This window comes from Schistocerca serialis, chromosome 11, assembly GCF_023864345.2.
Source record: "Schistocerca serialis cubense isolate TAMUIC-IGC-003099 chromosome 11, iqSchSeri2.2, whole genome shotgun sequence".
Lineage (NCBI taxonomy): Eukaryota > Metazoa > Arthropoda > Insecta > Orthoptera > Acrididae > Schistocerca > Schistocerca serialis.
In genome coordinates, this window is record NC_064648.1 from 171,105,025 (window position 1) to 171,130,050 (window position 25,026).

At 44.0% G+C, this 25,026-nt stretch overlaps 1 protein-coding gene across 1 annotated transcript in view; it reads right to left on the bottom strand.

Moving 5' to 3' along the window:
* Window positions 1-25,026, bottom strand: part of LOC126427370 (5'-AMP-activated protein kinase subunit gamma-1-like) — a 632,906-nt gene that overhangs the window by 602,122 nt on the left and 5,758 nt on the right. The window contains exons 2-3 of the mRNA XM_050089719.1: window positions 23,297-23,494; window positions 17,617-17,679 (exon numbers count right to left, since the gene is read on the bottom strand). Coding sequence (XP_049945676.1) covers window positions 17,617-17,679; window positions 23,297-23,494 — 261 coding nt within the window. The remainder of the gene's footprint in view (window positions 1-17,616; window positions 17,680-23,296; window positions 23,495-25,026) is intronic.

Below are 25,026 nucleotides of genomic sequence, written 5' to 3' on the forward strand. Positions count from 1 at the left end.
CTATCGCGATTGCGGTTTATCGTATCGCGACATTGCTGCTCGCGTCGGTCGAGATCCAATGACTGTTAGCACAATATGGAATCGGTGGGTTCAGGAGGGTAATACGGAACGCCGTGCTGTATCCCAACGGCCTCGTATGACTAGCAGTCGAGATGACAGGCATCTTATCCGCACGGCTGTAACGGATCGTGCAGCCACGTCTCGATCCCCGAGTCAACAGATGGGGACGTTTGCAAGACGACAACCATCTGCACGAACAGTTCGACGACGTTTGCAGCAGCACGGACTATGAGCTCGGAGACCGTGGCTGCGGTTACCCTTGACGCTGCATCACAGACAGGAGCGCCTGCGATGGTGTAGTCGACGACGAACCTGGGTGCACGAATGGCAAAACGTTATTTTTTCGGATGAATAAAGGTTCCGTTAATAGCATCATGATGGTCGCATCCGTGTTTGGCGACATCGCGGTGAACGCACATTGGAAGCGTGTGTTCGTCATCGCCATACTGGCGTGTCACCCGGCGTGATGGTATGAGGTGCCATCGGTTACACGTCTCTGTCACCTCTTGTTCGCAGCGGACGTTACATTTCAGATGTGTTACGACCTGTGGTTCTACCCTTCATTCGATCCCTGCGAAACCCTACATTTCAGCAGGATAATGCACGACCGCATGTTGCAGGTCCTGTACGGGCCTTTCTGGATACAGAAAATGTTCGACTGCTGCCTTGGCCAGCACATTCTCCTGATCTCTCACCAACTGAAAACGTCTGGTCAATGGTGGCCGAGCAACTGGCTCGTCACAATACGCCAGTCACTACTCTCGATGAACTGTGGTATCGTGTTGAAGCTCCACGGGCAGCTGTACCTGTACACGCCATCCGAGTTCTGTTTGACAATGCCCAGGCGTATCGAGGCCGTTATTACGCCAGAGGTGGTTGTTCTGGGTACCGATTTCTCAGGATTTATGCACCCAAATTGTGTGAAAATGTAATCACATGTCAGTTCTAGTATAATATATTTGTCCAATGAATAACCGTTTATCATCTGCATTTCTGCTTGGTGTAGCAATTTTAATGGCCAGTAGTATACTTCTCTGAATGTGGGTTGTAACTGCCACGTTTATTGAAACTGCTAAGATACTAGATTACGTATGTCTCTCAAAGCACGGCCAGGGTTGTTCAAGTAAATTTATTGGCACCCATGTTTGTGGAAAGAAATTTAATGGCCCAACTGGAAACATGGAAAAGAAAGGAGTTCTAAACATGTTTAAAAGATCTGATGTCAGTCATGGTGTAAGGTATGTAGGCTACCTTGGGGATGGATACTGTGAAGGACACACTACTGTTGTTAACGACCGACCATATGTCGACACTCGGATAGAAAATCTTGAATGTGTTGGGCATGCAAAAAAAAAAAAAAAAAAAAAAAAAAAAAAAAAAAAAAAAAAAAAAAAAGGAGAATGGGAGCTCGGCTGAGAAAATTATGTGAAGACTCAGTGGAGAAGAACTGTCAGACGGAAAACACATAGGTGGTCCAGGTCGTCTAACAGGAAGTGAAATTGTTTCTTTGAAAATATTATGGACTAGCGATAAGAAAAAATGTAGCAGATACGGAAAACATGAGACGAGCTGTTTGGGCAACATGGTTTGGCTTGGTTCTGAGCACTATGGGACTTAACATCTGAGGTCATCAGTCATCTAGAACTTTGAACTACTTAAACCTAACTAACCTAAGGACACCCGACACATCCATGCCCAAAGCAGGATTCGAACCTGCGACCGTAGCGGTCGCGCGGTTCCGGAATGAAGCGCCTGCAACCGCTCGGCAACACCGGTCGGCTATTGGTAAGTTAATAACTCTGAAAATTTTCTTTTGCGATTTTTCGAAAACTCGAATATTTATCATTCAGGTACATTTTTCTCCTGAATGACACTCAAATTGGTACAGATACTTAGAATGACCTCCCTTGCCTACTATTTCCTGAAAAATTTACAACATGATGATGATGGTCGGTGATATCTAAGCTACATTTTTAAATATTTTTGTTGTACTAAAATAAATTACTTGCCTTTTTATCAGATAAGCATCAGGGTAGGAAATTGGAGGCATACAACACTTATGTCAATGTTGTCTGTACTCTGACCTTTGCCAAGTTGTGCAGTCAGTGGTTCCAAAGAAAATGGTGCCCCAGCGAAATAGTGTTCCATTTTTTATACTATTATAAACATTGTTGTCAGGACCAACATATGAAAAATTTCTGAATGATTTTTTGGGCAATGCTTTGACCAATGACAGTAATTTTGTGTAAGAATTTTGAGCTATCTCTCATTTATAGATCAGTTGCACTATGAGGGTGAAGATAATGCTAAAAATGCAGCCAGACCAAGGGCGTCCCCCTTTAAGAAAACATTTCAGTACTAGAAAATTTCCATTGTATCTAGTTCAAAATGGTTCAAATGGCTCTGAGCACTATGGGACTCAACATCTTAGGTCGTAAGTCCCCTAGAACTTAGAACTACTTAAACCTAACTAACCTCAGGACATCACACACACCCATGCCTGAGGCAGGATTCGAACCTGCGACCGTAGGAGTCCTGCGGTTCCGGACTGCAGCGCCAGAGCAGCTAGACCACCGCGGCCGGCTTGTATCTAGTTGTTGCTGTTGTTGTTGTTGTTGTTGTTGTAGTCTTCAGTCCTGAGACTGGTTTGATGCAGCTCTCCATGCTACTCTATCCTGTGCAAGCTTCTTCATCTCCCAGTACTTACTGCAACCTACATCCTTCTGAATCTGCTTAGTGTATTCATCTATTGGTCTCCCTCTACGATTTTTACCCTCCACGCTGCCCTCCAATGCTAAATTGGTGATCCCTTGATGCCTCAGAACATGTACTACCAACAGATACCTTCTTCTAGTCAAGTTGTGCCACAAACTTCTCTTCTCCCCAATCCTATTCAATACCTCCTCATTAGTTATGTTATCTACCCATCTAATCTTCAGCATTCTTCTGTAGCACCACATTTCGCAAGCTTCTGTTCTCTTCTTGTCCAAACTATTTATCGTATGTGTTTCACTTCCATACATGGCTACACTCCATACAAATACCAAATACTTTCAGAAAAAACTTCCTGACACTTAAATCTATACTCGATGTTAACAAATTTCTCTTGTTTAGAAACGCTTTCCTTCCCATTGCCAGTCTACATTTTATATCCTCTCTACTTCGACCATCATCCGTTATTTTACTCTCAAAATAGGAAAACTCCTTTACTACCGCAAGTGTCTCATTTGCTAATCTAACTCCCTCAGCATCACCCTATTTATTTCGACTACATTCCACTATCCTCGCTTTGCTTTTGTTGATGTTCATCTTATATCCTCCGTTTAAACACGCCGTCCATTCCGTTCAACTGCTCTTCCAAGTCCTTCGCTGTCTGTGAGAGAATTACTATGTCATCGGCGAACCTTGAAGTTTTTTATCTAGTATAAGCATAAAAATTTTGTGGGGGGGTGGGGGGGGGGGGGTGGACGGGCGGCCCACCTTCCCCCCCCCCCTCCCCATCTCGCCTGCGGGTCTGGCAGGAGCAGGTGAAGGAGGATATCCAAACAACAACAAAAGGAGTAGACAGGGATACAGTCCTGAGGGAAGACTGTGGTACATGGACAGTCACAAGTGAAAACTGAGTGATGGTAACTTTGTTGTCCAGACAATGGGGGGAGATACAGATCAACGAGGTGTGTCCACGACAGCACGCTTCTAGCAGCCTCTGAGTTCTGTATACTGGAGCGCACGCCGATACCAACCCGTGCCGGTCTTACTGCGCCGCGACGATATTTGCAGTGACCGACCGACCGACCTCAGAGGCCTGCGGAGTATTTTACGACTTCCGGCTGGTGAGAGGTGAACGAGGTAGGTGGCTGGCGCCTTCACCTCGCTGTCCCTGTTGTGTGAGCCGCCCCCGCTTGTAGCAACCTACTGCCCTGCGCAGTTCCTTTGGCTCTCTCACTGTACACCCCTCCCCACCACCCCTGCAGCTCCCTAGCCGCGAGGGAGCGACTTGCGAGCCTCTAAAGGTCTTTCGCTATTATAGATAAACACGAAAATCGTAAGAAATTTTGGTCTTATGTCAAAGCGGTAGGTGGATCGAAACAAAATGTCCAGACAGTCTGTGACCAAAAAGGTACTGAAACAGAGGAAGACAGACTGAAGGACGAAATACTAAATGTCTTTTTCCAAAGCTGTTTCACAGAGGAAGACTGCACTGTAGTTCCCTCTCTAGATTGTCGCACAGATGACAAAATGGTAGATGTCGAAATAGACGACAGAGGGATAGAGAAACAATTAAAATCGCTCAAAAGAGGAAATGCCGCTGGACCTGATGGGATACCAGTTCGATTTCACACAGAGTACGCGAAGGAACTTGCCCCCCTCCTTGCAGCGGTGTACCGTAGGTCTCTAGAAGAGCGTAGCGTTCCAAAGGATTGGAAAAGGGCACACGGTCATCCCCGTTTTCAAGAAGGGACGTCGAACAGATGTGCAGAACTATAGACCTATATCTCTAACGTCTATCAGGTGTAGAATTTTGGAACACGTATTATGTTCGAGTATAATGACTTTTCTGGAGACAAGAAATCTACTCTGTAGGAATCAGCATGCGTTTCGAAAAAGACGGTCGTGTGAAACCCAGCTCGCGCTATTCGTCCACGAGACTCAGAGGGCCACAGACACGGGTTCCCAGGTAGATGCCGTGTTTCTTGACTTCCGCAAGGCGTCTGCTACAGTCCCCCACAGTCGTTTAATGAACAAAGTAAGAGCGTACGGACTATCAGACCAATTGTGTGATTGGATTGAAGAGTTCCTAGATAACAGAACGCGGCATGTCATTCTCAATGGAGAGGTCTACCGAAGTAAGAGTGATTTCAGGGGAGTGTCGTAGGACCGTTGCTATTCACAATATACATAAATGACCTTGTGGATGACATCGGAAGTTCACTGAGGCTTTTTGAGGATGATGCTGTGGTATATCGAGAGGTTGTAACAATGGAAAGTTGTACTGAAATGCAGGAGGATCTGCAACAAATTGACGCATGGTGCAGGGAATGGCAACTGAATCTAAATGTAAACAAGTGTAATCTGCTGCGAATACATAGAAAGAAAGATCCTTTATCATTTAGCTAAAATATAGCAGGTCAGCAACTGGAAGCACTTAATTCCATAAATTATTTGGGAGAAGGCATTAGGAGTGATTCAAAATGGAATGACCATATAAAGTTGATAGTCGGTAAAGCAGATGCCGGGCTGAGATTCATCGGAAGAATCCTAAGGAAATGCAATCCGAAAACAAAGGAAGTAGCTTACAGTACGCTTGTTCGCCCACCGCTCGAATACTGCTCAGCAGTGTGGGATCCGTACTATATAGGGTTTATATAAGAGATAGAGAAGATCCAACGGAGAGCAGCGCGCTTCGTTACAGGATCATTTAGTAATCGCGAAAGCGTTACGGAGATGACAGATAAACTCCAGTGGAAGACTCTGCAGGAGAGACGCTCAGTAGCTCGGTACGGGCTTTTGTCGAAGTTTCGAGAACATACATTCAGCGTGGAGGCAAGCAGTAGATTGCTCCCTCCTACGTATATCTCGCGAAGAGACCGTGAGGATTAAATCAGAGAGATTAGAGCCCACACAGAGGCATACCGACAATCTTTCTTTCCACGAACAATACGAGACTGGAATAGAAGGGAGAACTGTTAAGAGGTACTCAACGTACCCTCCGCCACACACCGTCAGGTGGCTTGCGGAGTATGGATGTAGATGTTGAAGCGGCTAGTACACGACAGTAGAACAAGTAAATAGTTCTAATAAACGTAGATCCTCAAACCAGTGATTTCTCCTATATGAGATATGCACAAATGCTGCCGTTCCAATGCTGCAACACTGTGTCCAAAGTTATATTTTTGGACAATGTTCCTTATAGTGAACCAAAGCCATGTGTACGGTTCACAGCGTGATGGTGTTTGGTTAGTGGGGGGCGCTCAACTGCGTGGTCATTAGCGTTCGTGCAAAGGCCCAATTTTAACACAGTCAATTTTTTTTTTACACAGTCCAGTCTACCCACTGGCACGAATGATGATGGTGATATTGATAACACAAACACACAGTCCCCCGGCAGAGAAATTCCCCAACCCGGTCGGGAATCGAACCCGGGTCCCCGTAAACCAGAGGCTGCAGCGCTAGCCACTAGACCACGACCTGCGGACGGCCGAAGTCTGCCTTTACATGAACGCGGGCCACGTGGAACGCCTGTAGCGTGTTTGACCTGAAGTGCGTATCTTCCTTCACTTTGGATCCCCAGGGTCCCGTTGTTCTAAGGTGTTTACCCATACCCAGTTGTAATACGTCGTATTAGAGAAACCATTGTTTTCCAGACTTAAGGGGGAAGACCACATTAGGAGGTTCAAAAAAATACCTTTTTTATTGCATAAACCGTTAGCGTAACTATCCAAGAATTATCTGTCAAAATTTCAAGCCGAAATTCGCATTCGTTTAGATTTTATGAGCATAGAACGGAAGGAAATTCTTCCAATATATGAAGATTTATCAAGGGATGAATTACTAGAGAGATGTTTAGGCGGCCACACACAAAATGCGAACGAAAATTTTATTTCCACTATTAGGCGATTAGCTCCTTAACACTTGCACTCCCGACTAACAGTCGTTGAATTGGCATCTTACTTAGTAGCGGGCTTATTCAATGAAGGAAATTCTTCCCTTGCGATGGTCAGGAACGAGTCCGGAATTGCAGCAGGCACGCAAAGCTTCAATTGCGCCGTCAGAATCGACGTAGTTCATTAGAACCGAAGGAAGGTCGGAAAGCACTGCTGCGACCTCAAAACGAAGCCGGTGACGAAGAAGAACGATTACTATACGGTGCTGGGATCGCAGATTAATCGGTAAGCATTTTACATTATTGTTAACTTCCTCGAATGTGTAGTTATTCACTATTTGCTCTGTTGCCGTAGGTCTTTCGGCATTGTTTACAGTACTCACTTGCGCTTTGAAATGCACATAATTTTAATCCAACGGAAAAGTCTAGTGTGTCCAGATTTTTTTTTTTTTAATGTTAATCCGTCAAAGATGACAGAATGAATGGACTGTGTTAAGAATACTTCTACTGCCCCTAGAGCGTTGTGTGTAAATTTTGCACGTTTAAATGCATACGGCGTCGCAATTTAAACATTTTATTGACAGAGACCGAGCTCTAAATGCACCTACAATTAACTGAAAAATCACTTCCAAAAATCAAAAAAAGCCCATTTCTCCCATTTTGTCTAAGGTAATAGAATTGTTGTACCCTGCCATGGCACTAAGGTAATCTGGAAAAATGGTTGCTGTAATAATCGGAATTGCTAACAAGAGTGCGATTTCTGTCAGCTGAAAAAACATTTTGGTAAACTTAATCCTACATATTGTGTTTTCAATTGGAAGATCATTTACATAGACTGACTTCAGTAATCAACCTATGACTCAACGATATGGAACTTCACTAAAGATTTGTCCCCATTCAACAAAATTTTCCCCGTATTCACTGGTCAAAATTACGTAGCACAATTTTATGTAATCCTAGAAAAAACATGTTTTTATAGGGAGAAGGGTGATGTATTATTTTTTTGGTGATATTCAAACAACAGATTTTCAGTTGTGACTTTTTGTATGTTCTGAATCCGTATGACGTGAGGTATATCAAAGAAAATATCGACAATATGAACTGTTAGTGGTCACCTTGTTTGCTCTAAGACGCCCAGATGGAGAATTGTGTTATGTGGTTGAAATCTATCACAGTAGGAAATGTTTTCTGTGGGTGCGCCTAAATAAAGAAATAAAAAATTCCCACGTTCCTCCTGGCATCTTTCAGCGAACCACGTAAACAATTTCTGTAACATTTTTCTACTTATGGAAGACCATGTACACACATCACAGACGAGACTGGACCTTACATGAAACGACGCGGAAGAACTTCAACCAATTTATGTTTCAGATCATTTAGCACAGCTTCGAGCATCAGTGAAAAAACAAAATGAATGACTATAGACAACGGTGACTTACATATTATACAGAGTTTTATTTCAATTTTTCTTACACACATTCACAGAACACATATTCTGTTGTGACGTTTCCGACTACACGTTGGGTATCTTCAGAAACTAGGTCTTTGACGACATATGTCACACACACACACACACACACACACACACACACACACACACAAATACACCAAATACGCATTGTTCGAATTACAACTATCGCTGTCCTAGTGTTTTCCATGTGTTGCGCAAGATGGGCAGGTTCCGAAAATGGCCAATTTTCTAGTTGAAACTGATCGCTACCTTAAACTCTAGAGATTGTATATATGAAAAGAAACTAACAAGCTGCCTTTCAGTTATCTGTTAGTGACTCATTTTGGAGTACAAGCTATTTTCACGAAATCAACCTTATTTACTATGTATTAAATGGAATACGCGCGATAATGGCCCTCAGCCCTTAACCCCGTGGAATGCAACTATGTTTCTATCCCCTATCCGGAGAAATCTCCCCCATATTCATGGACCTGCAGCTAAACTTGCGGCGTTCTTGGTAAGCAGAATGTTGACTGACATGTTACAGGCTTTTTTATATTTGTTGTTGTCACATAGGCATACTCAGTTGTTGATGGTGTTAGGACAGCAACCAGCCACAAATTTACTTTCAGTTCCTTTATTCAAAGGGTACCGTTACCGGTTTCGAATCGTTGGGATTCATCCTCAGACGGTTTACACGCTTTCTTTATGACATGTGGTGTGTTTTTTTACAGATTGTCGTGTAACGTCGGTTTGGAGTGTTTATTTTCATAGCATTCGTCCAACAGATGTAAATGCATTCCCACTGCATTCTTATTGTTGCACACGTAAATTGTTGCACACGTAAATTGTTCTCACTGAACACTTAAGATTTGTCACTGGACACTCAAGATTTGTCACTGAGAAGATTTCTAACACGCAACATATGTTTTGATACATACAAAGATCTTACAAACATATGAGTATCGTACGTTTGTAAGCTCTTTGTATGTATGAGTATCATATGTTTGTAAGCTCTTTGTATGTATCAAAACGTGTTGCGTGTTGGAAATATTCTCAGTGACAAACCTTAAGTGTTCAGTGAGAACAATTTACGTGTGCAACAATAAGAATGCAGTGGGAATGCATTTACATCTGTTGGACGAATGCTATGAAAACAAACACTTCAAACCGACGTATCACGACAATTAATCTGTAAAAAAAAACTCACCACACGTCATAAAAAAAGCGTGTAAACCGTCTGAGGATGAATCGCAACGATTCGAAACCGAAAGTAAATTTGTGGCTGGTTGCTGTCCTAACACCATCAACATTTGTCTTCAAACAGCAGCCACGGTCTCCATGATATCATATGACAAAATTGGATACTCAGTTGTGCTGTTTGTGGACGTACAATGCATTGATCATCAGCTGGATAGGTACGTCTTTGGCCCCGTATGGCGTACAAAACATTCACGACACACACACTGCCACTATGACAACTCATATGGCGTGAAAGACGTACTGATTCTGAAGATTGTGAATTTGACGTCGCAGCTGGATACGTGTTTTGTGAACGTATAAAAAAATAATCCGCTTTCTTTCCGCCGTCTTATTTGCACGACGGCATTCTGGCACATTAGAAGAATCACTCGCTGGCTGCGGCACAGAAATCACCGGGAGAAGGGCAGCAAAACGCATTCGCTGTACGAACTCTGTGTTGACACCCGCGACGCTGCGACGAAGAGCGTTTCTTCCTCTCCTGTGGCCTCAGAAACACTGGAAAACACCAATACGGCGCGCTGACGCCGTAAACACACGCAACACTCGTCGCACGCCGTCCTGCGCTTCTGCGCAGTACGCAAATCGCAGACAAAAACACACACACACTCCCCAGGCCAGATCGGCGCGGCGCTGCCACGGAGAAACACCCCGGCACGGAAGAAAACAAAATAACGCCGACAAGAGACGATCAAGGCGCGCTGAAGTTAGCTGGCAGTCAGAACAGATGACGCGCCGCTAACAGTGGAGACCCAGCCGCGATCGCGCGCCGATTGCAACTGCGCCCGCAGACAAAACACGGCGCCGCGAACAGCTGACGGCACCAGAGGCTGCGCCGGCCGCCGCTAGAGGCGCTACGGTCGCGCGACCGCTGATAAGCTTATCTCTGGCTCGCGAATGCCGACAAGCGGCGATCCCTCTGCCTAGACTGCATGTCTAATAATTAATGGTGTGTACGATGTGTGATCAAAAAGTAACGGGTATTTTTCTAATTTCGCGGGTTTTATGCATACAATTTAGACTTCTATCAGAAATGGGTAGCTAAGGTAGAATATTCAAAATTTCTAGGTGTATGCATTGATGAGGGGTTGAACTATTGTTTCTACCCTGATCAGGAGTCCAGTTTCTAGGATGGCCTTCGGCTGTGCGTCTGAGGTATGACTTGTGAGGTTCTTACATTGAGGTTCTAATAATTGTACCACAATGGTCTATAACGTCCTTGCCTAAAGTCAAAATACCTATTTGCACACCTTATACCGTTGGGCATAAATACATATTCTCTATAGGCGTCCCTGAACTGACGCACTAAATCATCCAAATTAGGCTTATAATACCACCATTCTTCCAACACAATAACAACTGCAGAATAATTAATCTTGTTGCCATAAAATGTTATAGCAATTTCATCAACCCTCTGCTGGTTGTTAGCAACAAGGAAGGCGAGGCGTAGATCGTCCGGGTAATTTCGGATATGGTCCCAGTTGGCATAAAAAAATTCCAACGCAAACATTAGCTGTAAACAAATACCTTTATTCAGAAAGTAACATTACCTTTCCTCTTACAAAAAGTCATACAGACTCTATTCCTTACAACGAATGTAACATATTTAACTTCACTTTGAACATCGCTATTCTCAGGTTCACCACCAGCAATTTGAAGTCCAATGTAAAACGGATTGGTACCTTGAAAAAGCCGATTCTTTACTTTACATTTCAGTATGGGAAAATGGCATTACTAAACATGGGTATACGGGTATGACGTCGAAACAGAGGCCAATCTTCCCAACTGAAACTGCCTGAAGAGCCAAGGTCGGAAAAAAAAAAAAAAAAAAAAAATCGACAAGTTCGATCGCATGTGAATGTTCTTCTCACTGTTTACTTAGATTACAATGGGATTGTGCATCACGAGTTCCTGCCTTATGGTCGTAAGGAATACTACCTAGACGCCATGTGTCATTCGCTTGAAGCAAAAAAAAAAAAAAAAAAAAAAAAAAAAAAAAAAAAAAAAAAAAAAAAAAAAAATTTCAAATGTGTGTGAAATCTTACGGGACTTAACTGCTAAGGTAATCAGTCCCAAAGTTTACACACTACTTAACCGAAATTATCCTAAGGACACACACACACACACACACACACACACACACACACACACACACATGCCCGAGGGAGGACTCGAACCTCCGCCGGGACCAGCCGCACAGTCCATGACTGTAGCGCCTAAGACCGCTCGGCTAATCCCGCGCGGCTCGCGTGAAGCAATCCGAAGGAAATTACCAGAACTGTGGCAATACCACTCGTGGAAATTTCATCATGACAGTACTTCCACGCACACCTCAATGCTTCTTCGTGATTTTTTTTGGCAAAACTCGAAACAGTCGTGTTGCCCCAACCACCGGACACGCCCCCCTGTGACTTCTTTCAGTTCCCGAGGCCGAAAACCATGACAGGGCGTCGTTTCGCCACCACTGACGAAAGCAGAATCACTGAAGCGGCTGAATACAATAGCGAAACGTGAGTTCCACAAGTGCTTCTGAGATCGGAAAAAGCGTTGGCTCAAGTGTATTATATCTGAGGGGATTACCTTGAAGTGGACAGACTATGTTGATTAACGAATAAAGATGGTTTAAGAAAAAAAAATTTCCGTTACTTTTTTACCACATCTCGTAGAGGCCGTACTACACAGCTCGACATAAAAACTGCAGCGCAGGGGCGACAGGAAGTAATAAAATTTTACTTATCGCACGTATGCATACTATTAAGACTACATTACATGATAAAAAGTACCCGGACACACATTAGTTGGCAACAATACGGCCTGTGACCACCCTTTGCCTGTATGACGGGTCGAACTGTGCCGGCGACAAACTGAGTAAGGCGTCTGGGTAAGTGGGCTGCTTCTGTGTTGGCAGCGCTGTGTAGCGCTTTGCTCTGGATCTGACTACACTTCGTAAGAGACTCTGTGGCTAGGCGGACTCGTTGTTGGAAGTTAATCGCCACTAGTGTTGGGCAGTTGGAAGTTGGTCGCCAGCAGCCAAGGAAGTACGAGGTGCATTCAAGTTCTAAGGCCTCCGATTTTTCTTCTAATTAACTACTCACCCGAAATCGATGAAACTGGCGTTACTTCTCGACGTAATCGCCCTGCAGACGTACACATTTCTCACAACGCTGACGCCATGATTCCGTGGCAGCGGCGAAGGCTTCTTTAGGAGTCTGTTTTGACCACTGGAAAATCGCTGAGGCAATAGCAGCACGGCTGGTGAATGTGCGGCCACGGAGAGTGTCTTTCATTGTTGGAAAAAGCCAAAAGTCACTAGGAGCCAGGTCAGGTGAGTAGGGAGCACGAGGAATCACTTCAAAGTTGTTATCACGAAGAAACTGTTGCGTAACGTTAGCTCGATGTGCGGGTGCGTTGTCTCGGTGAAACAGCACACGCGCAGCCCTTCCCGGACGTTTTTGTTGCAGTCCAGGAAGGAATTTGTTCTTCGAAACATTTTCGTAGGATGCACCTGTTACCGTAGTGCCCTTTGGAACGCAATGGGTAAGGATTACGCCCTCGCTGTCCCAGAACATGGACACCATCATTTTTTTAGCACTGGCGGCTACCCGAAATTTTTTTGGTGGCGGTGAATGTGTGTGTGCTTCCATTGAGCTGACTGGCGCTTTGTTTCCAGAATGAAAAATGGCATCCACGTCTCATCCATTGTCACAACCGACGAAAAGAAAGTCCCATTCGTGTTGTCGTTGCGCGTCAACATTGCTCGGCAACGTGCCACACGGGCAGCCGTGTGGTCGTCCGTCAGCATTCGTGGCACCCACCTGGATGACACTTTTCGCATTTTCAGGTCCTCGTGCAGGATTGTGTGCACAGAACCCACGGAAATGCCAACTGTGGAGGCGATCTGTTCGACAGTCATTCGGCGATCCCCCAAAACAGTTCTCTTCACTTTCTCGATCGTGTCGTCAGACCGGCTTGTGCGAGCCCGAGGTTGTTTCGGTTTGTCGTCACACGAACGCACTTTCGACACATCCGTAACTCCGTCACCATATGTCTCCTTCAACTGTCAACGAATTTCAATTGGTTTCCAACCACGCAAATTCAGAAAACGAATGCTTGCATGCTGTTCGAGTAAGGAAAACGTCGCCATTTTAAGTATTTAAAACAGTTCCCATTCTCGCCGCTGGCGTTAAAATTACGTCTGCCGTACGGTGCTGCCATCTCTGGGACGTATTGACAATGACCGCGGCCTCATTTTAAAACAATGCGCATGTTTCTATCTCTTTCCAGTCCGGAGAAAAAAAATCGGAGGCCTTAGAACTTGAATGCACCTCGTACTGTTGGGCAGTTGGAGGTTAACAGCCAGCAGTGGTGGATGTGAGATGTGGGAAGTTAGCATTGATGGAGGGTAGACGTCTGTAGTGTTAGTGAAGGCTAACGATCAGTACATGTTCCACTTGGAGACTGAATGTTATTCACGATTATATACCTTTGTACTAGATGTCAGTGACGATTTATACTTGTGTCTTAACTGGATGTCACATTATTAAGGTAAAAAACCCATTATTTGCGTGTTTTGCAGGTTAAATTGCCTTTACCTGCTGCTAGTTGTTTTATTTATCCCAGACGCGTTTCGCCTTCTCCTGTTCTAAGGCATCATCAGTGGGATGTATAATGATAACAGCTTTGTTAGTTATAGATTATCAAACAGTTCACTTAGTGATTTTTTTGTAAAAATGTAATTACTTACGGTTTGCTGATCTGCGTTTCCTCCCATCTGGTCTGGAGTTCGCACTACCACTTTTGTCACTGTTCTATATTCACATCTTTGTATTTTCGCCATCCACACACTGTTCACCACGTTTATCACTCTTTTTTGTGATGGACTATCGTTCTTCTGTCACTCTATACAACCATTTCGTCGTACACATCTTTTCACAGAGTAAATATTGCGACTCCATTACGTGTTTCATCGTCTTCGGTATGTTTACCTATTTGTAGCCAACGTAACGAAGTATATGTTCCAGACCAGATGGGAAGAAACGCAGATCAGCAGATCGTAAGTAATTACATTTTTACAAAAAATCGCTAAGTGAACCGTTTGATAATCTATAACTAACAAAACTGTATCATTATAGATGCCACTGATGATGCCTTAGAACAGGAGAAGGCGAAACGCGTATGGGATAAATAAAATAACTAGCAGCAGGAAACGGCAGTCTGGTTTCCAAAATAAGTATTTATATGCTTGCTGCGGAGGATGGCCACACAAACAAACTTGTTATACATGATTTGGTTTGCAACAAAATCTTTCCTTTGCTAACCACGTGCCTATTAGTAGTTAGTGGCTTTAGTAGTTAGTGGCTTTAGTAGTTAGTGGCTTTAGTAGTTAGCGGCTTTAGTAGTTAGCGGCTTTAGTAGTTAGCGGCTTTAGTAGTTAGCGGCTTTAGTAGTTAGCGGCTTTAGTAGTTAGCGGCTTTAGTAGTTAGCGGCTTTAGTAGTTAGCGGCTTTAGTAGTTAGCGGCTTTAGTAGTTAGCGGCTTTAGTAGTTAGCGGCTTTAGTAGTTAGCGGCTTTAGTAGTTAGCGGCTTTAGTAGTTAGCGGCTTTAGTAGTTAGCGGCTTTAGTAGTTAGCGGCTTTAGTAGTTAGCGGCTTTAGTAGTTAGCGGCTTTAGTAGTTAGCGGCTTTAGTAGTTAGCGGCTTTAGTAGTTAGAATCTTTTCTTTAGGTAGGTAGCAGTATTGACGCTCGCTGTATTGCAGTATTTCGCATAATGAAGATTTTTGCGAGGTAAGTGCTTGATGAAATGTATAGGTTACTGTTAGGATTTCTTTGTAGTCAGACCCATTCTTTTGAATTAATTATTTGAAATCAGGTTTTTTTTTTTTTTTAAGCAGTCAGATTGCGTTGCGCTAGAATATTGTGGGTCAGCGTTGACACGATAAGAAAAGGTAAAGTAGGCTCTGTACGTTCAGATTTACTCAGCTGTTTCAGAATCAAATAACTTAGAAGTTTCAACTACCCATTTCATTCAGCAATACAAGCAGAAAAGAATTTCAATAAAGAAGTTTCATCTGAATGTCTCTTCCTCAGGAACCGGAAACATGCAAAGGCAGTGATGTGGGAGAGTAGTCAGCGTTCTCATTCGAAAGGTGTTAGATTGCCTTCAAGTCGAGACTCTGGACTGGCATTAATTAAAAGTTAATGCTGTTCAACGAAATTCATGATTGTATGTTTTCTAAATAAAATGTTACGGAGTTCGAGTGTGCCCCTCTGCGTGCGATATATCGCAAAGTTGGTCCTGTACATATCGATTGTTTCGCTGCGACTCACTCGGATCGCATCCGCTTATTTCCGACAATAGCAAAGACGGAACAATTCTTGAAACACGGTATGCCACCCCATTTTGCAAATCTTTAGGAAAGTATCCCAGAAAGGCCCCATTCCTAACCTCTACAAGAAAGTGTTCAGAAAATGATATCAACGTTCTAAATGCACAGATTTTTCACGTGGCCGGCGCTCTTCCTCGTAATTGATACGCACAGGCTTGACTTTGAGATAAAACGCACGCAGTTACTATCCATGCCTTTTTATTATTTGCTCTTGCTTGTTCCGACACCTTTCATGCATTTTTAAGCATTTTTCATGCATATTTTAAAGTTTTCATTACGCACATAATCCGCCTGCCCCGATTACCTATTTATGTGGCACTTGTGGTGTTCTGAACGAATCAAGTCACGAACTGTGGTCTGAATATGCCTCTCGCTGTTGGATTCTGACACATGGCAATGGGCATCTCTGTCTCTCACACAACGCACAGCAAAACTTTCTCAAAAACAATCGGCATTGTAATGTTTTCCTAAATGAGACAGCATTTGCGGAATCTTTTCTTATATAAAAGAATCTACACCATATAAGTTCCAAAGACATAGAGTCACAACTATATGTATGATAATGAATACAGGATAAAGCAATCAATCAAAATTTGCACCACTGCCAAGTGAGCTAGAGAGCCGGCTCAGAACCGAACCCTTGCACTCTCTACTTTGAAGTCTCCACTGTGTACGCACTGTGAAGCAGGCGTTTGAGGCTGACGTGGTGCTGAAACTTACTTTATAGTCAGACTACGCCATATGCGTTCCTTATCAAATCTCCATCTACCCCTACAGGCCACTATTACGAAATGTGGAACACCGTGTATTCTACAATTCGCATATTCGTGAATTGAACAACTCTCTCCAATCGTGCAAACATTCTTTAGCAGCCACTCACACATAAGAACATGCCAGTAACAAAACTGAACTCCGCCCGTGCAGGTCATGAAGTTACAACGGTACCGACCGGTCGCCGTGTCATCCTCAGATCACCGGATGCAGATATGGAGGGGCCGTATGTCAGTTTCCGAGACCGGAGCCGCTACTTCTGAGTCGAGTAGGTCCTCAGCTCGCCTCACAAGGGCTGAGTGCACCCCGCTCGTCAACAGAGCTCGCCAGACCGGATGGTCACCCATCCAAGTGCTATCCCAGCCCGACAGCGCTTAACTTCGGTGATATGACGGGAACCGATGTTACCACTGCGGCAAGCCTGTTGGCACGAACACGCCACACGCACGATATTTTCCAGCACAGTTTTCTTATCCGTCAATGCAGCACAACCAGTTCTGTGAAAGCCAGTCTGCTATCTCAACAACTTCCGCCAAAACACTCTACGCCAGTCTAAGAGACTTCTGAACAGGGAATGTCCAGTTAGCTAACTGACACAAACACACATACCTGGCAGCCATGCAACTGCCAAGAAGATACTGGGGAGCGTCAAGAATACAAGCACCTCTTTACAAATGCGTGATGACATCCCACAGGCCCGAATGTGAACGTGGCCCATCGGAGCAAACTGTAGACCACTTATCAGAGAATAACAAAAAAAAAAAGAGATTTGAACCAGACTGAAGATATTTCATGACAGCCTCTCCAGAAGCTGCTTGGAAGCTTTCTGTACAAAGCACACTGAAGGAACTGTGAAAATAACTTCTCTAAACGTTCACCTCCTGTGCTTTTAAAACTAGTTCATTAATGATTTCGAAATATTGTTTCCTATTCTATTTTTATGTTCGACACACGTCAAAATTACCTGCAGTTTTGCCATAATTTACATAAAAAAGAACACACACACACACACACACACACACACACACACACACACACACACACACACTTATAAGGTCAGTACGTTAGAATAAGTGGGACACTTACCGCTTTCCTCTTGTCCTCGGCCGAGACGGCTGAATGCGATCGATGTCTGAACATGTCCATCACCTGAAACACACACCACGCCACACTGTCATTAAAACACCACAAACACTTGCTGCAAACCAAGCCACATCATCGAAACATTAAGAAAAACGCTGGTGCCAGAGAGGGGAAGGGCAACAGGCAGATTCCATATTTCTAGATTTTTAACAAAAGCAAAAGGAGGATAATGGAGTGTAGTCGAATTAAGTCTGGTGATGCTGAGGGGATTAGATTAGGAAATGAGACACTTAAAGCAGTAAAGGAGTTTTGCTATTTAGGGAGTAAAATAACTGATGATGGTCGAAGTAGAGAGGATATAAAATGTAGACTGGCAATGGCAAGGAAAGCGTTTCTGAAGAAGAGAAATTTGTTAACATCGAGTATAGGTTTAAGGCCGGTTCCCACTAGAGCGCGGCAGCGCGGCGTGCGGAAACGGCAGCGGCAAGCGTTTTCCGCGTTGACGCGGCGGCTCGCGGAATTGGCGTTCCCATCTGGAAGCGGCAGACGTTAGCGGTAGCCAATGACGGACAGCCACTGAGGTACGGGGCAGGACCCAGTGAAACGCGCGGTGCGTTTGATTAACTATATCTTACACCTACATGAAGGAAAGACGAAGTTGGGTGAAGACATACCAATTTTTCATTTTCTGTACAATGTGCTCTTTCACATACTCCATTATTCATGTTTTGTCATTTCACCATAAACAGATTTCATGACTACCGTTCACGATTGTTCACTATCTCCTAACACAGTGAAACAATGTACAACAAGAGAGATTATTCAGATAGTTAAGCGAGACAAAATTTTAAATGTGGTACGGTAGCAGGTACACGAAAACAGTAAGAACACAAAGGCTAGCTGGAGGGGATGAAAGTGGAAGCCACCTGATAGAATTTCCCACAGAGCATAATGTAATCATCGCCAGCACCTTGCTTAAGAATCACGAAAGAATAATATATATTTGGAACAGTTTTTGAAACCAGATTTTAAATTGTAAGGCATTTCCTGGTGCAGACGCAAACCTGACTGAAGACTGTCAATAGCAAGAAAAGCGTTCTGAAAAAGAAAATTTGTTCACACCGAATATAAATGCTAATGGTTGGATACTATTTTACAAAGGTATTTGTGTGGAGTGCAGCCTTGTATGTAAGTGAAACGTGGACGATGAACACTTCTGTCAAGAAGACAATGGACGCTTTCAAAACGTGGTGATTCATAAGAATGCTGAACTTTAGATACGAGGATCGTGTGACTAAAGAAGAGGTACGGAATTAAATAGAGGAGGAAGAGGAAATTACGGTACAACTTTGACGACAATAGGGGTTAGTTGACAGGGCGTATTGTGGGGCGTCAAAGAGTGAGGACAAAGGGGTTGGGTGATAGTATTCTGATAATAATCATCTGTTGAAATACTATTCTACTATTTTATCTATTAATGTAAGCAGTGAATTTACTCTTCCATGCACTCCTTAAAACATTTAAACCAAAACTGAAATCAGCTGAACACCAAATCTTTCAACCACTGTCTGACAACTACTGGATTCACTTTCAACTTTCTATAACTATCACTGGCTAGCCACACACACATACAGATATAAGGAGAACAAAAATAAACAAACATTAGTTTTCAGCATATAATTCTGCAGGTTGGCAACATGTACATAAACAAACCAGACAGGAAGGGACATGAGGTGAACACACTGTAGTTACGACTTTAAATCAGAGTTTTCGGTAAAAGGTCTACTGCTAGTGACAGAAGAAAAAAGAGCGAACATGAAAATGTGCTTATGTTCCATAATCTAAGTTTTAGTTCAACCTCCAGCATGTGAGCAGGTGAGGGGAAACGTATATGTCCGCCAAAAACTCAATTCACTGTAAGTAATCAGTCATTCACGTAAAAAAAGATGTGAACTGTTTTATAATCTCCAAGTATCACAGATCAAAACAAAACTGAGTCATTCTAGATTCCACCGAAGATGCCTTAAAGTAAAAGGCGAAACGCGTCTTGAATCAATAAAGTACACTGGATAAAGAAAAAAGAAAGGAAATAATCAAATGGATAAAGAAAAAAGAAAGGAAATTATCAATAGCTCTACATATTTAGTAAATTACATCTTATGACATACCAGCAAATTAGTTTCGGTTTAACTTCTCATTCGACATGCTATTAATGCCATATAAAAAAATTCATCTATCCCTTCTGAAAAACTGTAGTTACTTTCATATCTTGGTAGATAAACAGATTTAGGATATTTATCATGCGACGAAGTACATGACTTTTCACAAGTTATCGTTTGCAAAAAAAAAAAACACATTTCGATTTCTTGAACCGTTTACGAAATTTGCGGTTGATACAACCACATGGTTTACGACGAGCAGGACGAAGTACTGGTCGCGTCGCCGAGCAACCCGCGCGCGGTCACGGCATAGCCCGTCCGCCGACATATCAGACAATATCTCGAGAACGGTGATAGCTATCGATCTGCTCTCAGCTTTAAAAACAATTTCGATATGTTGACTAAATTTCATACGCAATAATGTATTACCTAAAATGAACTGTACGCAAAGTCCACGCAATGCGTTTTTACCTCTGCACACTCATTAAAATTTCGTGTAAAGGTTTACGTAAATGCGATACAGCAAGTAACCACGACGAATAACGAAAAGAAATTCGGTCCTTTATCGAGAGAAGATATCAGGCTGTAACATGCCCAAGAATCAAATTTTTCTACCGAATAGTTTCCTTGGAATCGGATGATAAATATTTCATAGCTGCCGCCGCGTCCGCGCCAGCGGTTCGGCGAAAGTTCGTGTGGCCCGGGAGTCCGTGCCTGACGTCACGCTCAGCGAGTTCTGTGATTGGCGGCGCGCACCTGGAGCGCGGCACGCGGCAGCGGAAGCGGTTCGACATGGTCAAACCGCGATGCAGAGCCCGCCGCGCCTTGCCGCTGACGCCATTTCCATGGCAACCACGCCGCTGACGCGCCGTTTTGACGCGCGGCAGCCCTAGTGGGAACCGGCCTTTAAGCGTCAAGAAGTCATTTCTGAAAGTATTTGAATTGAGTGTAGCCATGTATGGAAGTGAAACATGGACGATAAATAGTTTGGACAAGAAGAGAATAGAAGCTTTCGAAATGTGGTGCTACAGATGAATGCTGAAGATTAGGTGGGTAGATCACGTAACTAATGAGGAGGTATTGAATAGATCTGGGGAGAAGAGGAGTTTGTGGCACAACTTGACAAGAAGAAGGGATCGGTTGGTAGGACATGTTTTGAGGCATCAAGGGATCACAAATTTAGCATTGGAGGGCAGCGTGGAGGGTAAAAATCGTAGAGGGAGACCAAGAGATGAATACACTAAGCAGATTCAGAAGGATGTAGGCTGCAGTAGGTACTGGGAGATGAAGCAGCTTGCACAGGATAGAGTAGCATGGAGAGCTGCATCAAACCAGTCTCAGGACTGAAGACCACGACAACAACAGATTTTCGAGAAGCATTTAGCACAGTGCCCCATTGCAAGCTGATAACGAAGGTACGAGCATATGGAATGCGTTCACAGATATGCGAGTGGTTCAAAGACTTCTCGAATAACAGATCCCAGCATGTTGTCCTCGACAACGGGTGTTTATCACAGACTAAGGTACCGTCAGGAATGCCCCAGGGAAATGTGACGGGAGCGCTGATGTTCTCTGTATACGTTACTGTTTTGCGGACAGGGTGGGCAGAAATCTACGGCTGTTTGCTGATGATGCTAGCAATGTTTACTGAAATGTAAAATCTGTACTAGTAATATTTCTATCATAATACGAGGGTCACTCTGAAAGAAATGCACACTATTTTCGTAAAAATACAGTTTTCATTCTGCACGTGTGTAAGTTTTACAGCGTGTAGATTCATCCTTCCCGCTTGTTTTCAAACTTAGTTCAACCTCTTCCCGTGAGTGGTGCCGTCACAGCATGTCTCCAAGATGGCTGCTACACTTGACGTTCGTCAGAAGCAACGTGCTGTCGTAGAATTCCTGTGCTGTAAAAACGAGACAGTGGGAAACATCCACAAGAGGTTGGAAAAGGTGTACGGAGATGCTGCTGTCGATCGCAGTAGAGTTAGTCGGTGGGCGAGCAGGTTACGTGACGAAAGCGTGCACGGCAATATTGGGGATTGTCCTCGCAGCGGCAGGCTTCGTACTGCACACACTCCAGACAGTGTGCAGGGAGTTAACGAATTGGTGACTGCTGACAAACGCGTCACAGTGAACGAATTGTCTCGCTACGTTGGAAGTGTCTGCAGAATACTGAAAGTGTTGGCGTTAAAGGTTTGTGCCAGGTGGGTTCCCAGGATGTTGACATTTGCTCACTAAGAAACAAGAAAAACGGTATGCAGCGAACTTTTGGAACAGTACGAGAATGGTGGAGATGAATTTCTTGGAAAAATTGTGACAGGTGACGAAACGTGGCTCCATCATTTTTCACCAGAGACGAAAAGGCAATTGTTGGAATGGCAACCTGCAAATTCACCCAAGAAAGAAAAATTCAAAACCACACCTTCTGCTAGAAAAGTTATGGCTACGGTGTTTTTCGATTCCGAAGGACTCTTGCTTGTGGACATCGTGCCGAGTGGAGCAACCATAAATTCTAATGCATGTGTGACGACACTGAAGAAACTCCGAGCTCGACTGAGTCGTGTTCGACCACATCGGCAAAAGCAGGATGTTTTGCTGTTGTACGTCAAGGCACGGCCACATGCGAGTCAAAAAACCGTGGAAGCGATCGCAAAACTCAGATGTGTAACACTGAAACACCCGCCTTACAGTCCTGACTTGGCTCCATGTGACTATCATCTGTTTGGGAAACTGAAAGACTCTTTTCGTGGAACAAGATTTGAAGATGACGACTCCTTTGTGCACGCTGCCAAACAGTGGCGCCAACAGGTTGGTCCAGAATTTTACCTTGCAGGTATACAGGCGCTGGTTCCAAGATGGCATAAGGCAGTAGAGAGGGATGGAAATTATGTGGAGAAATGAACATATTGTTCCTAAAGGATGTATCTACACACTGTAGAACTTTCAAACATGTAGAATAAAAGATGGATTTAAAAAAAAATAGTGTGCATTTCATTTGGAGTGACCCTCGTACTAAAGTTATATAGTGTATCCTGAACAGGGAAAATTTCAATACAGTGTGATCAGTCGCTGAGCTCTTCCATTGGCGTTGGCCAGTGCAACATAGAGCATTGGTATGCAACTGTTAAAGAGTGACCAGAAACTGAAAATAAGTTTTAATTCTCTTTTATACTAAATAAGACTTATGTTGGGAAAAATGCATCTGCTACTAAGGGGGAACAACAACAATGAAAAAAATTAAACCAATTATGGAATGTGATAGAAACATTCATTAAAATCAGTACATGCCTTTTTTTTATATTTTGGAACTCACAGTGCATGGCAAGACTAGAAAGTTTAAAGCGTGCACATAAAGTACCCCCCCTGCACCCCTTGTTGGTATTGCTAGGGTTAACACTGAGTCAGCTTTGGATACGGTGAAGTATGAGCGTGGATTTAGCTGGAACTTTAAATTGGTCATGCAGTTTTCCCAGCTTTTGAAGCAAGCAGGTGAGTAGTGGAGCAGCAGGGGTTCTGACCGACCTTGGAGACGGGCCCGCGGCTGGTGTTGCTGTCGGAGCCGGCGCGCGGCCTGCCGCTGCCGCTGCTACTGCTGTGTCCGTGGCTGCCGCTGTGCCCGTGGTCACCGCCCCCACCACTGCTGCCCTCGGACTTTGATGTCGATGACGAGTCCGAGGTCTTGCTGCTGCCCCCACTCGAGCTTGGCGACATCAGCGAGTGCTGCAACATCATAACATCCGTGTGTCGTATAATACCGAGAGACAACTCTCTTCACGCGCAGCATTTTATAATATTATGTATCGCCTTATATCAGTTACCCTGCTAATTTTGAAAGGATGCAAACTTTAGATCGTCACTGTGATTTTCCAGACGAAAGTCTGCTATGGAACTAGAAATAATAATACATTGTATACAGTATGAATGAGAAATACTCCTTTTTATTTCGATTTTGGTTTTTATTATTTTCAAGGACTTCAATTTTTTTCACACAATGCAATTTCAACATTTTCTAAGCGATATTTTGAACAAGAAACAACATCACCAATCGTGTGGATCCTGAATTCAAATGGCTCTTAGCACAATGGGACTTAACATCTGAGGTCATCAGTCCCCTAGAAATTAGAACTACTTAAACGTAACTAACCTAAGGACATCACACACATCCATGCCCGAGGCAGGATTCGAAGCTGCGTCCGTAGCAGTCCCGCGGTTCCGGACTGCAGTGCCTGGAACCGCACGGCCAGATCCTCAATTGCTCGAAACACATTCAAAAGGCTCGCCGAACTGAGGCAGCAGTAGAAATGTTACAGATGTGTCAAGAAAATTCGTGTGACTTCTTTAACCGTTCAATACCCACAGCGCAGTGCTGGGTGTGTCAATACCACACTGAGACATTGGCGCAAGACAAGTGGTGGAGACATAGATTCTCCACGGCCAAAGAATGTCAACAGCTCACTGTGTCAGGGAAGGTGATGCTGTGTTTTTTAGGACAAGCATGGTCTGTTGGTAATTGGTTATGGTTGGAAGGGGCAAACCGTCAAAGCAGCAGACCACAGAAAATTCCAGATGAGATTACGCCAGGCTGTGATGCAGGTTATTGCAGGAATCTGTCCTTGGGGCTGTTTTCACTCCACAACAACAGCACACCTGATTCCACTCCACAACGACAGCACACCTGATTCTACACATGATGCATATCACAGCGCTTGTTTGGGCTACGAAACGTTTCCTAAAGCCCGCTACCCCCCCCCCCCCCCCCTCACTGTTCTCCTGACATGGATTCAATGATGTTCTCTTTCCTCAAATGAAGAAACCACTGTCACGGCCATTTCCAGAGTGACGACGAGGTGATCTTGGAGGTGTAATGTCTCCACAATGGCAAAAAACGGAAATTACTCCAATATTTCAGCTAAGTCATCCATCAGAGTGGCGCACTGAAAGTGAATACAAGACGAGTCGAGGTCGTGGCCACTGTGCAAGGTGAGTCCAAATATTGTTTATGGTGCTGTGGGCAAGCAACACAGTAAAGGAAGTATATAAGCAGAGCAGAGACCAATAGTGAATCACTGTAGAGATGACACTGGCCACAAACTGGGAAAGTCAGTGATAGAAGTGACTTTGTCAAAGAGCAGGATCTTTTGGCGTGGCGACTAGGAACGACCATCTTTGAAATGGCAAATTGCAAAGCCGGTTGCCTGTTGACACGGTACCATCGTGAGCAGACTAGGCGACAAGATGTGGGCATCCGCAGT